The sequence below is a fragment of the Nematolebias whitei genome, chromosome 7 (assembly GCF_014905685.2).
Source record: "Nematolebias whitei isolate Nwh7 chromosome 7, NemWhi1, whole genome shotgun sequence".
Lineage (NCBI taxonomy): Eukaryota > Metazoa > Chordata > Actinopteri > Cyprinodontiformes > Rivulidae > Nematolebias > Nematolebias whitei.
The window spans coordinates 15,613,782-15,630,856 of NC_056504.1; the positions used below are offsets into that span (position 1 = coordinate 15,613,782).

Consider the following 17,075-nt stretch of genomic DNA (forward strand, 5'->3'; position numbering starts at 1 on the left):
GCAGGAAACAGGGTGCAGATTCGATCATGCAGTTAAGAGGGAAGTGGTTGTGTCAGGAAAGATGTGAGGTTGACTCAAAGTCATGCACGGTTTCATGCAAGGGACGACCGCTGCTCATTCTGAAGCACTCAACATCTGCAGTGCTCTCACGGGCAGCTTGAAGCAGTGAAAAATCCACAGCATCATACCCTTTAAATTCACGTTATAAAAGCTCTAAAGGATTCTGTGTCCACAGTCAACTTGGAGGGGAAAATGTGCAACTTTGATGGGTTGTTGCAACTCCCTGTTTGCTTTACATATTGTTACAATCTCAAAATAAAATTTACATGAAAATATGCCAAAAGCAAGTAATCATAAACCATGAGGAAGAAGAACAACAGCCAGACTATATAACAGAGCTGTGAGCTCTAAGGACACACACTCAGAGCCAGTATGGCCTGGAAAAATGTGTTGCTCATGACTTTAAACCCACACCTCCTTGAACAAGGAGCAGGAAACTGGAGTTTTCACAAAGACTAAAAGACTGGTATAGCTTCAAGGGAAAAGGGAGTGGAAAAAGGTGAATACATGAGGAAGAACAGGGATTCTTATCTAAATATAGACATGTCCAACAATGAGCACAATTACAAAATGAAGGGTGTATAAAGAGGACGAGTGCTCTTTGATCAGCAATGACCCGTGTTAGTGGGCGTCATGGGTTTAGAAAACACACCTCAGCAGGAACTTCAGGCTCAGGTGGCGGTGCCAGCTGATTGGAGATAAAAGGATGAGGTTAGTTTAGGTTGGAAGGAGTTCGATTTCTTGATCTGCTAAGTCTGTAAACTGCAGCACCCTTTAAAATCTACCCATCTCCTGATCCACAACAGGCTCTTATACTGCTCACCAACATGCAGAACTGGACATGTGCCACTTAAAGCCATGAGCAAATGAAAACATTTATGTTAATAGCTCTTATGGAGATTGATAATGACAAAATATGGATAAGCAGCAATAACCTGTTGCAGCAGGAAAGTGGAAACTCTGTGTAGAAAAAAAAAAAAATTCTGTCTTCACCTCAAAGCCCCTGGTTACAACGCAACACTGTGACATGTTTAGTTCTCAGCTTCATTTTCAACCTCATGCTACCATGTGATGCTCCTCATCCCTGACATGACAGTGCTTTACATGCCATAAGAAAAACGTCAGCAAAGTCAGCACATTTATTTTATATTTGCTGCTTTTGTGCAAAATCTGCACAAGAAAAATGTAGAAGCTAAAGTATTTTTTTGTTCTAGTAAAACAAAAAGTTATTTATCAGGGGAAGGCAGATGAGTTGAGCTAACACTGTTATTGCCAAAAAAGAAAAAAAAGAAAAGAGTGTGAATCAATTCTCTGAATGCTATAGACTGTACGGTTATTTTTTGCACAAATATTCAAACCTGTCCAAAAGAAATGTTTATATAAAAATGTCATTAAAGCATCACAACTTAGTGAAGAATCTTGCTTTAAATTTATTTTGTACACATAAAAATAAAGGGTAAAGATTTTGACATAGAAACTACATTTTTAAAGGGAAAATAGAATTTAGAAGAAAAACAAGTCAATGATCCTTCTAAAGTTAAAATAATTAGCTCTGGAATTATTAGTCCCTCTCTGGGTTCACGAGTCTTCTTGTTATTCTGCAGCTGCAGAGTAAATGACAGCAAGCTAGCCAAAATCTTACAAGTAACAAGTCAAGTGCAGCAATCCATTTATTCTTTTCCTTTTGCCAAGACGGAATTTCAGAACAGAGGATTATATATCCAAGCTCAAACAATTCTCTAAACTGGATTTTCAGTGGAAGCAGGAGAGGGTAATGAAAAAAAGACCAACGCCAGATCTGAGAGGTTTCCTTCAGACCTCGGACAGAAGATTACCTGCTATTTTCAAATAAAGTGGACTGATCAAGGGCGCCTTTCTTCCCTGGCAGTGATCTCCATTGAGACAAAGACTTTTAAAACTTTAGGAAAATACAGAAGACTTCTACAAAAACGTAATGGACATTTATGTCCAGAAGGATTGGAGCATGGACTTCATTTATAAGTAAAAGCAAGACCATAATAATGTTTTTTTTTTATTTTTCCTTTTTTTCTTTAATGAAATGCATGTCAAGTGCGCTATAGTTTGTGTGTGTAAAGAACGCTATGATATGAAACAACCTGTTAACTGCTGCCAGTCAAACCTCTGTAGGGTTCATATATTGGCAAATCTGATTCTGATGGAGTTTTGCATCTTCTTTTCAAGGCAACATCAGTAATCAAAACATTTGTTTATAGGCAAAACTGAGAACTTCAGCAAATGCATGGTTTATAATGACAGAAAAAGAATTGAAGGAAAAGGGAAATAACATTATGCAACATTAACAATGCAAGTCTGAGTTGTACCAAGTCCTTCATGCTACCATGCCTCCTTAAAATGTGCTGTAAATGAAGGTGCATCACTGCTAATGTCTTCCGTCAGCTGCACTGCACTTCTAATGCTTCAAGGGCAGCTGTGCCGCAGTGGTTAGAGCAGTTGCCTTCCATTGAAAAAGTCAGAGGTTCAGATCCATCAGTATGCAGATACATGTTGACATGTCCCTGAGCAAGACTGAACCACTCTTTGCCTCATGTGTCCCATCAGTTGTGAAGTGCCTTGAATAGACTGGCTGGCTAGAAAGGTGTTAGAAAGTACAGTCCACTTACCATTTATCGCTAACTGCCACTGAGGGTTACACATCAGTGGGGAATAAGAAATACATGAAGGGGTTGGGAAACAAAAACTGTTGTCTTGTTTGTAATTGCTGCTTGAGAGCTGGATGGAGCCCAACAATCATGCAGCACTAAGTTAGAAGAAACTGGCTTTGAGCCTCACATTGTTGAAGTGTCTGCAGCTCCCCCTGTTGAGCACAAACAAAGACTGCAGCCATGAAAGAACCAACTTCATGCAGAAATGACCAGGATAAATGAGGACAAGAGGATGTGGGAACTAAAACTGCCAACTAAAAAACGTCTGCTGCTGTGACTTTCTGCATCACAAATTCAGTTTATATAACTTCTACTGGGAAACTGAAATCAGTGTAAATATGTCAAAAATACCAGTTGAATGAAAAGGAAATGAAAAAAATTGAGATTGGAAATGTTTTAAGACGGCAGCAATCCATTTTGATTTTGTACAAATTAACCATTAGTACATCAATACCGTCAGCCTTAAACTATCTCTCCAAACTCAGGCTATTCAAAGAATTATCTAAAAGTCAACGATTAAAAGTGAACTCTTCACCACTCTTCCACAAAACCCCCACTTCAAAAACGCTGGAATAGCTCTTTAAGCTAAACATAACATCCCCTGCTCATTACTTGAAACGTCCCAGCCTCTGAAACAAAGCTGTGAGTTGGAGGTAAACAGAAACACATGCAGTGATTCATCTGACAATGGCCAGGCAATGAACCTCAGTGTCTGCATCTTCCCTGGCTTGCATGTCATCACGTTTCTATTGCTGGAAAAATCAAATGCTAGTGCAGGTGAAAAGTCATTCTGCTTCATCTGTATGTAAAATCCAGCCCACGCAGTGGGCATTAAGCAACAGGAGGTGTGATGAGTCTGCCAGACAGTAGTGAAACTAACAGCTGCACTCGCTTCTAATGCTCTTTGGCTGGGTGTTTTCAGTGAGAAGGTGTTTAATATGATGGGTTAGAGAGCAGCATCAGGCTGAACCGTTGGGTTATGTAACAAATCCAAGGACAGTTTGGGGGGAGAGTTCTGTCCTACCTGTCCCATGGTGCTAAACATGCTGCTATCAGTCTGATTGTTGCATGCTGCAGTTAATGTGAGCATGTGATGTGTATGACTGAGCGACACCGAGCATGTGCTGGGGATAAGTTAACATTCTTAAGTTACTGCAGAGTTGTTGAAACAAAAGGCTCCCGCTGATAGAATGGTCCTATTTTTTGTGGAAGCTGGGGCTTTCCAATGCTTCAGTACCAAACAGCAAGTAAAAGAAATGAGGGATAAAGGGAACACAAGACAGACACGTAACAGAGAAACAGAGCACGTTGCTTCCTGCAACTCTGGAAAAACCCTTTCCTTCTAATTCTCTCCATTTCCTCACCCGACATCTCTGTTCACATGTCGCACTCAGCAGCACAGTCTTGACTTAAGACTGAATTACTGGCCTGTTTATCTCATTTACTCACAAGGGGTATTTCTTGTTTTCGGTTTGGACTAATTCTACGTCTCTGACAAGGTTTACTTGGAGTTTGAATAAAATTAATTATTAAAAAAAGGCAGCAAGGAGGATGAATATTTTTAATAAGTCGTCAGCAGCAAAACTGGTCGATCCACTCTGAGAAGGTGCTATTTAAGAGACTGAGCTGAATACAGCACCTCAGACTGAGGAAGTCTCTCGGATGAGAGACGAAACGTTTCTACATTTTTTTGTTGTTTTGCTTTGTTTTGTTTTTTTGAATGTCCAGAGGACTAGATTTAACTTTTTTAGATACAGGTAATACAGATCATTTTGAGCTCTTTCAAAGTTTCTAGTAGAAATGTTGTGTCGCTCACCGACCAGTTTTGCTTCCCTGACATGCTAATATTATTAGCATTAGCCAGGCGGAAATGGCAAAGTCGCACATGCGCAGTCAGGTCAGTTTTTCATGAACAGATTAAAACGAACAGATCAAGCGTTTACATGCGCACCGATCGGGTTTCGGATCGGCGTAAACCACCCGTTTCGTTCTGATCACAAATTATATCGGATCGCGCCGAATACACAAAAAATAACCCGAACGGAGTGTTTACATGACACACTTTTATTCCGACCGGCCATTTGATCCGGTTACTTATGTCCATGTAAACATACCCACTGTGCGAGGGGCGGGGTACACCCTGGACAGGTCACTAGTCCATCACAGGGACACATAGAGACAAACGAGACAAACAACAATTCACTCTCTCACTCACACCTAGAGACAATTTAGAGTTACCAATCAGCCTAACATGCATGTTTTTGGTCTGTGGGAGGAAACCGGAGTACCCGGAGAAAACCCACGCATGCACGAAGAGTACATACAAACTCCACCCAGAAAGGCCCCCGGACCGGGATTTGAACCAGGGAACCTGTTTGCTGAGAGGCAGCAGCTCCACCAGTTGCACCACCGTGCTGCCACCTTAAATCTCAAACTGCTAAAATAATTTTAAAAAAGTTGATGTAATCAGCTGGTTTTTCTTTGGATTAAAAAGGGTTTACTAACTGCCATGTAATAAATTACTGAATTTGTTAGTATTATATTAATAATTTAATTGTATTTAAATGCATTAAAATATGTTTTAGATTGAAGTGGCTTGTATGATTTGGACTTGCTGCATTTTTGTTTAGCTTATCTTTATATAAATAAATTGAATTGACTTGAATTCTCGTCTTTTTGCTAAATTGGCATAGTAATATAATGTTTACTGAAATATTTTACGTACTCTATAATGCTACACAAACATGTAAAAGCAGGATAGACAGGTGCTACTGCATAAACTGAGCTAGAAACATGAACTACACTTTAACACAGAGTTCCCAGCAACTATATTAATAACATGGGCGGACATACAGCAGGGAGGGAAGAATGGGCTTAGCTGCTCATGTGTCACTGATATGACAGCAAAGATAAAAAAAAAAGAGAAATCTACTTGAAGCACAAATATGTCTACGTTGTTAGTGGAAGACGAATAATGGATGTGAATAGTAAGTAAAACGATCGACCTCAGCCACATCCATTTCATCATCAAAGGCAATCAGCTGCAAGAGAAAAAGTATAGGAGGCAGAGCGTTAGTAGAGCTTGTTAGTGAGTTAAAAAGCCCCTTTTTCAAATGTGTAACGCCCGTCATTCATACACACACCATGTGGAGCTGATAGAATTGTGAAAGTAAATTTTGCACCTAATCACCACGTTTTATAGTTTCCAGCATCAAAGCAAAGATCATATTAGGCATGTCTGAAATTTAATATCCAAAAAAATTAATTGTAAAAGACCAGTTTTGAATTCAAAATTTAGTAATTTTTTAAAGGAAACAAAATTAAGGCCTGAAACCTTTGTTTTAAAAGAAATAAACCCCAGCGAGACACATACATACATACATATATATATACATATATATATATACATATACATATATATATACATATACATATACATATATATATATATATATATAACTTATATATATAAACTTTCAAGTAGACTTGAACGGTCTTTGCTGATTTTCTACAAAGAAAAGAACATTTTACAGTTTTTACAGCTTGCTTTCCAGTTCTATTTCGTATAGGCTTCACCCTTTAAGGCTATCGCTAGTGGGTTTATCCCTTCGCGTGCAGCACTGAAAACTTTAGTTCGTGCCCACTGGCTGTGTGGGCCCCACCCCCAATCCGTATAAATTACGGTAAGACTGGGTAATCGGCTCCCATTTTTTCTTCAGCCAGCTAGCTAGCACTGTCAGAAGAATGAAGAAGGAAAAGATGTCCAGCTTTGACCGGAACAACTTTTGCTAAGGATGCTTGGGTCTCTGCCACGCCGACCTCCTGCTGTCCCTGTGAGCTCTTCCTCCCTGAGGAGAAGCAGAGACGAGCAGCCTTGTTCAAGGTAAGTGCCGAGGAGTGGTTTTCCGTGGCGGGCTGCTACCCACTGGACGACGCAAACGCCTTTATTTGACGCACAGTGAATCAAATGGTTCCTCCGTGAAAATTGATGCTGGAAACAACCTTGCTGCCCCTTCCCTCCTGGAGAGTGTAGTGACGGAAGACAAGTGGCTCAGCCACCTCGGGTCTTCCCACACAGGTGACCACACCGCTCCCAGCCGTTGGCACCCTCCTCTCGGAGCTGCCCGGTATAATCCAGGAGGCTGCTAACACAAAGGGACTTTTCGTCCCTCGCCTCCCTCCGCCCTGATCGGATGATTCGGCGGGAAGGTTTGGCTCTGCCCCGGCTCGTCGCCATGACCCCATCTGGCCTCGCTGTCCAGCTCTGACGTCACACTGGAACGAGGCTGCAGCTGAGCCCGGCAAGCTGAAGACATCCGTCTCCACCTTTGCCTCCATCTCCAGAGTGGAGGGTTTTACCAATCGATGTTTTTTCCCTTGATACCCTCCCCCCAGAGCCAAGCCTGGCGGAGGCGCTTTGGGCAAAAGCTTCCAGGATGGACCAGCAACCTGTCCCTCCAGGGAAGCATGACGAGATGGTGACAAAGCTCTTCAACCGAGTTCGCCAGTATTCATTCCAGGTGGCCGCGGCGAACAACAACGTCACCCTGCCGGCCTACAGCATCTCTAAGAGGCTGGAGGAAGCAGACCTGCTGGAGGAGACAAAGAGCTCTCTCGGTAAAGCCAATGATGTCATCTTAAACATGTGCGCCACCTCTGCGGTCTGCCTGTCCCGCATCGCCGCCTGGATTACCATGATCCAGAAGACCACTTGGCTCCGCCTCTCGCCATCCTTGTCCAAGAGGCTGAAGAAAGACCTGCTGGAGGGCCCAATCACCCCAGTGGTGCTGTTCAGGGGCAACTTCAGGACCAGTCTTGAGAAATTGCAGAGGTCTGAGGAGGTCTCAGAGACTGTACACCATCTGGTGAAGCCACAGTCCTCCTCTCGCCCCTCCGGCCACTGGAGGGACCGCCTTGGCCAGCAACAGCAGCAGAGGTGCTCCACAGCTGTGGCAGCGACTTCATGCTCCACTCCTCCGCTGGCCCACTACACCAGGGAACAGCTCCTTGAGGGGAATGCATGTGTTTTTTGATGATGTTCGTTTTGAAATAAAACAGAAACATCTCAGAGTAAAGTTTCATCTGATTCTAGCCTGACTGTCAGATGCACTGATCTCACAGCTGCCTCTCTTCACACATTCCCCACACAGAACGAGTCGGTAACTTCTAAACAGCATTTTAAATGGCACCGCAGTTCTGTAAATATCACAAAACACTCGTCTGCCACGTCAGCTAAAATTATGTTTTTTTCAGCAGACCGAGTCCGGTAAAATCCCTCGCTCTCAGCCAGAGCCCAATTTTATTTTCTGCTGTTTTCTGCCCACTCACCGCGCAGCGGGAGTAAATGCATTTCTCCTTGACAGCTGCAGCCTCCACCGAAACGGCGTCTCACTCAGAAAGCGCTCACGCCTCCTCTCAGTGTGCACCGGCTCACCTCAGCTCTAACGTGGGGGGGGCTTAGACAGAAAAATGTTGTATGTGTGCCTCTGTACTGAACCCCCCCCCCCCCCCACCACCACCACCACCACCCCTCTGGAGCAGGTGAAAGCAGTAAAGGTTTTTAAGTCTGGTTGATGTCCATGAGAAACATGACAACACAAAATGCGTGCCCGCTCTCCGAGCGTTACTCAGAGTGGCAACGAGTGCGTTCCCTGGACAGATGGACGGACCGTCTGATCAGCAGGGGTTACACGCTGCAGTTCGCAGCTCAAGCCCCACCGTTCAGTGGGATTATAGAGACGGTTCTGTCTTCTCCAGAACAGAGCTAGCCTGCTTTGTTTATCATTACACTGTTACAATTAGTAACCTCCGTTGTTTCTATTCACAGCAGCAGGTCTGCTATCTCAGCCTTTTTAACTCACCAGAGATCATTTCTCCGGTGCGCTCCTGCACATAGAGCACGCAATTATGCAGCGCGTAAACGCACACAGAAGACTGAGTGATAATTTTTTTTTTTGTGCAAGCAGGTGCTTCATTTTGTGTCTGAATGGACCCAGTGAAGCATAGACTACATCCTGCTTTGTCTTTAACCCACTAGCGATAGCCTTTTAGGGCGAAGCATATACGAAATATAACGTTGGCTACGTACTGTAACCCCAGATTCTATGAGTATAGGCGCAGCCCTTTAAGCTCTGGGCCTCACTGGTTCCTAAATGGCTGAAGAAAAAAGCTATTTGGGAGCTGATTGCCCGGTCTCACCGTAATTTATACGGACTGTGGGTGGGGCCCACACAGCCGGTGGGCGCGGACTAAAGTTTTCAGTGCTGCACTGCACGCGAAGGGATAAACCCACTAGCGATAGCCTTAAAGGGATGCGCCTATATTCGTAGAATCTGGGGTTACAGTACTTATCCAACAATATGTGCTGATGTGTGCTGCTCCCAGTTGGACTGTTTGTAGATCATCTCAGTTTTATTATCTCACCCACAGAACCACCTACAGGTGATCACTTTCAATTATTTTCCAGGCTAATAAATCCAAGCTTTATTAAAGCAACAGTTGTTCAGTGACAACAACATCAGTGCTTAGTGTCTATAAGTAGTTTGTATTGTGGTCAGTGGGTTACCAGCCAAAGCCAGCCATGTGTGCAGGTGAAGAACTGCACACATCACAACTGTGGCCAAGTTTCTTTATTTGTACTTGTTTGTGTGTGTACACACAAAAATGTCCATAATAATTTTGGTAAATAACGCCTAACAGAAGTCACAAAATTGATGATATTTCTAAACCAATGCAACAATTTAAAAAAAAACTGCTTTTAGTTTGATACTTAAACTGTTAAAAGGAGCTTTTTAGCTGGATTCTGTTTTACTCTGAAGTTAAAGTATTTGCAGTCCTCACAAAAAAGAGAAGAGAAAAAAGAGCACATAGTGGGCAACACATTTTGTGTTAGTTGAAGAGACCATTAGTAGCCAATGGATGGTGTGTAAAATGACTTGTGTGAAGGAACTGGAGCATGCATGTCGTTAATGATGTTAATTAAGCTGGTGTTGATAACTTTGATCATGTGTTTGTACAGCTTGAGAAATTTGGAAAGAAAAGCAACAAAGAAATCTATTTTTTCTAGTAAGACAGTTTTGACCAAATCCTTGAAGAGCAACAAAATTAAACAAAAATGCAAGAGTTAAATTACCACGCCTGCAGTGGTATCACATGAACCAAAAAACCAAAAGGAAATGTTGAAACATTCCCACGTTGGACCAGTGGTGACTGAGATGTCTGAAAGTTTTGATTGTTCACATTAGTTGGGCCCAGAATTTCCTGTTCAGCAGTGGACCATTCTTGGGCACAACCACAGTCAGATAGGACACAAGACTTATCTTACCTTGACTCCATAGCCTCTGTCTTTTGTCATCATTTCCCTGAGTGTCTGGAGTACTTTGATGCACAAACGCTCCTCATTCTCCTCCAGGAGTTGCTTGGTGTGTTTGATTAATCTGGTTTAATAGAAGAAATCCAGGAAGATAAGTGAGTAAGTAAGTAAAATATGTAAGTCAGTAAACTAAGTAAAGTAAATAAATAAGTAAAAAGGTAAAGTAAGTAAAGTAAAGTAAGAAGGTAAAGTTAGTTAAGAAAGTTAAGCAAGTAAAATAGTAAGTAAAGCAAAACAAGTAAAAAGTAAAGTAAGTAAAATAAGTAAGTAAAGTAAATAAATAATGTAAAGTAAGTATGGTAAGTAAAGTAAGTAAAGTCGATAATGTAAATTAAGTGAAATAAGTAAGTAAAGTAAGTAAAATCAATGAAGTAAGTGAAATAAGTAAGTAAAGTAAATAAATAAATAAAAAACTAGTATGATCTTTAGAAGGTGGTGCCATAATATAAATCCATACCATTAATTAAAGTTATGCTCAGTGTGAATAAAATGAGATCAAAAGCACAGTTGAATGTTTTGTGAAAATGTTTAACTGTATAGAAACAGCCTGGACATCCACTGAAAATAACAGTAAGGAGCTGCAGAAAAATATATAGAGATACAGAAGTCTGTATGAATTGTAATTTTCTGCTTTTGATTTCAAAAAAAGTCAAAGAGGCCGTTTTTGACCTTTAAAAGCAACTATACAGTCATGAGAAAAATAAAGTCCACTCTATAACCCTATTCGCATGGGATTAGTTTTACCTAAGAACCAGAAGTAATAAAGACATTAATCCCCAACGTCTGCTTTATATGTGGCGCCTTCGCACAGGATAACCAAAGCCTGAGATTTACCATACCATACCATTTTATTTATAGAGCACTTAAAACAGCGACAAGGCCAACCAAAGTGCTGTACAAACAGAACAACAGGTAACACACAAAGCAAAATACAAAATGAAGTAAATCAGAGCTGAGTAGGACAAGAAAAGAGCTGGTTGCTGGTATTAAGGCCAAGGCCACATACAGTATGCACAGAGGATCGAGGGTCAATTCATCTCACAAGACCCTCGGAGCATGTGGAGGGGCATTAAGTGCATAACAGATTATAAAGGAAGGAGCGAACAATGCCCCAAAGACCCATCTCTGCCTGATGCCCTCAACAAGTTCTATGCACGCTTTGAAGACCCGAACAGACCACCCAGCACCAGACTCACCTCACCATCGGATGAAGAGCATCCCAGCGTGACCTCAGCCAAAGTAAGGAGTACCTTCAGGAGAATTAATCCGCACAAAGCAACTGGCCCAGACAACATCCCCGGAAAAGTGTTGAAGGAATGTGCTGATCAGCTCTGCGAGGTGCTGGCAGACATCTTTAACACCTCACTTACCCTGGAGACAGTTCCCACCTGCCTGAAGACTGATACCATCATCCCAGTCCTAAAAAGCTCTACAGTGACTGGTCTGAATGACTATCGGCCAGTGGCCCTCATTCCAATAGTCGCTAAATGCTTCGAAAAACTGGTCATGACTCACATCAAAACAACCATCGACGAGGACCCTCATCAGTATGCATACCGTGAGAACCGATCAACAGAGGACGCCATCTCCTCTGTGGTCCACACTACGCTCAACCACCTGGAGCAGAAAAACTCTTACGTCCATATGCTCTTTGTGGACTTCACATCCACCTTCAACACCATGATCCCCCAAACCCTGATGGACAAACTATCCACACTAGGACTAAGCCCCTCCATTTGCAACTGGGTACTAGACTTCTTAACAAACAGACCACAGTTAGTGAGGATCCACAACTTCTCCTCCTCCACCATAACCCTCAGCACTGGCTCTCCTCAGGGATGTGTTTTGAGCCCCCTCCTGTTTACTCTGCTCACGTATGATTGTGCAGCTACATATCCAGGCTGTCACATTGTAAAGTTTGCAGACGATACAGCGGTGGTGGGATGCATCACAAACAATGATGAGTCCAGCTACAGGCAAGAGGTGGAACACCTGGAGAGATGGTGCAAAGAGAATAACCTTCACATCAATGTGAAGAAGACAAAGGAGATGATTGTGGACCTCAGAAGGAACAAAAACATCTACACCCCCCTGAACATAAAAGGATCTGCGGTGGAAGTGGTCTCCAGCTACAAGTACTTGGGTGTACACATCAATGACAACCTCAGCTGGAGCAACACCACCACCAGCCTGATCAAGAAAGCTCATCAGAGACTCTACTTCCTCAGACGGCTGAGGCGAGCTGGTCTGGGAAGCTCAGTCCTCACCTCCTTCTACAGGTGTGTAGAGGAGAGCATCCTGTGCTCCAGCATCAATGTGTGGCATGGAGGCAGCACAGCTGCAGAAAGAAAAGCTTTGCAGAGAGTGGTGAAGGCTGCACAGAAGTCTGTCGGAGTCAGCCCCCCCCCCCCCCCCACACACACACACACACACACATCACAGATATCTACACCTCCAGATGCAGGAAGAGGGCTACTTGCATCATGAAGGACCTCACTCACCACACACACTTTTTGCCCCACTCCGCTCAGGAAGGAGGTTGAGGAGCATTAAGTGTAGAACCACTAGACTGAAGAACAGCTTCTACCCTGAGGTTGTTAGACTCATGAATCTCTAACTAGAATAATCACTGTGAAAAATCACATCATGTTGCTGCTGATCTGTTTCATGTTGATGCTGATCTGTTTCAATGTTGATGTGTTCATGCGTGCTCATCTGCTCACACAGACTCATGTTCGTGTTTGTGCTGATGTTCAATGTTTTTATGTTATGAGTGCTTAGTGTATATTTAGTTGATGTTTTTCTTAGTTCATATCGTAGATGTTATTACTGTTTTTCTTATACATTTTATTGTTGGATGTAACTGGGACCCCGTGTACATAATTTTGCTCCACCACATGTACCACATGAGGTGCGAATGACAATAAAGAAACTCTGACTCCGACTCTCTGATCTTGTGTCATCAACACACCTCCAGGAAACCGACACCTGGTTATCTTCCCTTGAGCTCTGTTTGTTGTCCTAGAGGGCCCCCTGTTGGCGGAGTCCGGGAAAAATTGAACTTCCGGATGCTGAGGGCGTCTGACGGGAGGGGCTGGCGTAGCAGAGCTGGGGAGGCGTTGTGCAGCCGTGGAGCATCTTGAAATGATCTCTCGCTGATGAAAAGGCCTTACAACAAAAGCTTCTGCAGCTCTCCTGAGAGGAAGGTGGAGTGATGAGCCAGGAGAACCTCTGGGACCTTGTTCTATGGCTGCGATGCGGGGCAGCCGACCGCAAAAGAGGCACACCGGTTGGGGATGATGTCAGCTGCCCTGCGAACAGAGCGTACTGCAGGGGCCCGATAGTGTCGTTAGCAAACAGCTGCTACGAGAGCGGAGCGAGCCGAAGGTCAGAGGGCCCACCGTCTCTTACCGCCTCTGAACGTGTACGCCAACAGCGTAACGTGTTGTTCGCTGCGGCCGTCTGGAACGCATGCTGGTGAGCTCAGTTGGAGAGCGGTGTCACCGTCTCGGTTACACTAACCGGAGGCACGGGACGCTGGTCCACCTGGACATCTTGCTCCAATGAAGCCTCCGTCAGGCTCGGCTCCAGGGGGCACTGAGGGACTTTCCGCTCGGTGAACCCCTGCTCTGGAGATGGGTGCAGACTGTGGAGACCGGCCCCCCCAATCTAACAGGAAAAACCGGCTGTGGCCTCGCCCGTAGGACGTCCTGTTGGGAAAACAAGGCCAGATGGATCAAGACGGTGAGCCGGAATGGAATCTGGAAAAAAACAACCTTCCCGCCGGATCATCCGAACTGGCGGGAAAGGCGTGGGACGTAAAAAAGGGTCCCTTCATGTCAGCCACCTCCTGGGTTACGCTGGGCAACCCCAGAGGGCGCCATCGGCCAGGAGCGGTGTGATCGCCAATGTGAAATGAGGTGGGATGGGGTGAGCATTCGCTCAGCCCCCCTCCACCGACACTACGCTCTCCAGGAGGGAATGAGCAGCAGGGGGCTGCAGCTGAGCGCCACCTGTCCCGGAGGAACCATCCGATTCGCTCCGAGGGTCGGCGATAAGAGGAAAATTACAAGATGGCGTTGTCCAGCGTGTAGTGACCTGTCACTGAGAAATATTCCTCGGTGCTTACCTTGAAACAAGACTGCTTGTCAGCTTCTCCTCGGGGAGGAGAGCTCACCGGACGACCGGAGGTCGACGTGCCGGGCCAAGCATTCTTAACAAAGGTTGGTCATCTACACAACTTTCCTTCTTCGTTCTTCTGACTATTAGCTATTAGCTTGCTGAAGAAAAAAATGTGAGCCGATTTCCCGCTCTTAACGTAATTTATACGGACCGGGTGGGGCCCACACAGCAGGTGGGCGTGGACTAAATTTTTCAGTGCAATGCTTCGCATATCGGGATAAACCCAAACCCATCAGCGACAGCCTTAAAGGGCGAAGCCTATACGAAATAGAACTAATCCCGTGCGAAAAGGGCTTATGTCAGTTATATGGTTTTATGAATCAGGACATTATAACAAATACCTAGTTTTTACCTTTATACAATTTTTTTTCCTAATCTTGCTTCAGGTGAACAAAAACACACCTCAGATTCCACCATGTCAATGATGATTGACGACATGTCAAAATGCAAAATTCGAGTTCAACCCATGGCCCAACAACTTGTACAACCACTTTTAGCAGCAATAAACTGATAAAAGTAACTTTCTGTAGGGTTTATGCAGTCTCTTGCTGGGTTGTGAGGAAATTTTGACCCACTCTTCTCTACAACATTACATCAGATCATTGAGGTTTGTATGCACTTGTTATTACACAGTTTTTTTTTAAGGTTCCAACACAAAAGCTGGACTGAGGTTTGCACTTTCACGGGGCCATTAATCTCAATTCTTTTCATAACAGCTTATTATTTTTATTTTCAGCCATTTGGTTGCAGATTTGTTGCTTTTATTAAATATATTTATCCTGTTGCATTATCTAGTTCTAGTTCAGCTGTCACACAAATTACACAAATTACCCCACATTTTACTCTAAAATACTTTGTTCTAGTTTGCTTGATCCGATGACTGCAAGGTCTCCAGGTCTTGTTGCTGAAAAATATTTTGTTTATTTGCCATAACAAGTTTGTGATGCATTCAACCACTGCTGTATCGTCTGCTAACATTACAATACGACAACATAGATGGTTAGGTGCAGTCATATGTGAGCAGCGTGAACAAAAGGGGGCTCAGCACACAGCCCTGAGGGAAGCCAGTGCTGAAGATTATGGTGAAGGAGGAGAAGTTGTGGATCCTCACAGATCTACAACTTTTGGATCTATTCTGATCCTTTCTGTAATTTTTTGGAACTATTATGAAGCCAATAATGGCCAATCTCTACCCCTGTGAAAGTTCTTTATTGTTCTACACCCCACCACAAAAACCTTTTGCTTTCAGAATGCAGGACTACTCGTTTCTTGAGTTTCTAAAACTAGAAAGAAAGTAAACAATTCTCCTCACCTTCTGTGTGGGTTATCAGCACAGATGACCTTTCTATTTATAAAACAAAGCTTTGAACATGTCTTTTCAGTTAGAACTTTATTTCACTTATATGATGTGATCTACTTGTCATCTTGGACTTTTTTGGGAGGTTTACCGTATATTTGATTTTTACTTTGAATGCTAAATATTTTACTGTTATATACTGTATGTTTAATGTGTTGTTATTTCCTATGTATTATTATTATTATTATTACTAATTATTAATTATTATTAATAATATTATTGTTATTATTATTATTGATTAACGTACATGTTTGGTCTAAAAAGGTTATTTATTCTTTATCACTTCTGGTTACAGCTGTGATTGAGATGAGTGGCATGAAACTGAATGTAGCTGTAAAATGCATTTCAAAATAAGTAAAATGGACCAAAAAACAAAAGACACACAGTCATATACTGTAACACAGACTAATCCTTCTCCATGTCTGGTAAAGATGAATGTCTGCCCCTTCAGTTCATTATCTCTAGTGTCCAAACAGTTTTAAAACTAATTGTAGGTAACCAATTTTAGGTTGTAAGGCTTCTTGTTTGTTTATTTCCACAAGAAAACACTGCAACAGATTAGATAGAAGAGAGATTAACACTGATCGCTACAACTCGTCTTTTTTTAACAAACATTTCCCAAGTTTTTTTCAAGCTTTGCTCATTGTATACAGTTGTTTGTTCAGTTCTTCTCTAGGTTTATAAATTATACACAGTTATAAAATTAGTGTTTTTAAAACCAGCGTACACTGCAAGTTTTAGATGTGGTAAAAAAACATCAGAATTGCTTATACCCAATACATTTACATATAAAAGGATTCTACCATATGTCGGTGTGCCGGTGCGCCACAAGATATTTTAAATGAAATTAAAATTGCTAAAAAATACACCTGCTCCACAGACGGGATCTGATGAAGAGTGTTCGTTGTGCACTCTGCGCCAGCACCTGGAGGAATGTACAAATCAACCAAAATGAATGAAGTGAACTCACAGTAGGAGTAAAAGGGCCAGCAGTTTATGACCAATGATTCCAGGTTGTTACAGGATCACTGCTCCATCAGTGCACCAGTCAAAGCTGATTTTAAAACAGATGCCTCCACCTTTCACTTTGCTGAACATCTCCATGATGCATTCCACTCTGTGACCTGGGCAGCTCTGAGGAACTGGAAGTCCAGTTTCTGCAGAGTCCAGTACCAGCTCACACAACCAAGTCTCCATGAAGCACAAAAAGAAATGAAAACAAAAAGTCTAAATTTTCCTCCGACCAAAAGCTTACACTCGTCCTTTTTTTTTTTTGCCAAGTGTGCGCACGTTGGAAAGACATAGTCCAGGCAGTGACGGACACACTGAAGATGATGAATTACCTGTGCAGTATGATGAAGGTCAGTCATGAAGACCATGACTGCACAGCAAAGCAGATGACAGCTCCTCAGAAGAAAAA

The 17,075-nt window shown here is 42.9% G+C and overlaps 1 protein-coding gene across 1 annotated transcript in view; it reads right to left on the minus strand.

Moving 5' to 3' along the window:
- LOC119412161 (inositol 1,4,5-trisphosphate receptor type 1) overlaps positions 1 to 17,075 on the minus strand; it is a 125,434-nt gene that overhangs the window by 46,868 nt on the left and 61,491 nt on the right. The window contains exon 36 of the mRNA XM_037679138.1: positions 10,069 to 10,180. Within this exon, the coding sequence (XP_037535066.1) occupies positions 10,069 to 10,180 (112 nt within the window). The remainder of the gene's footprint in view (positions 1 to 10,068; positions 10,181 to 17,075) is intronic.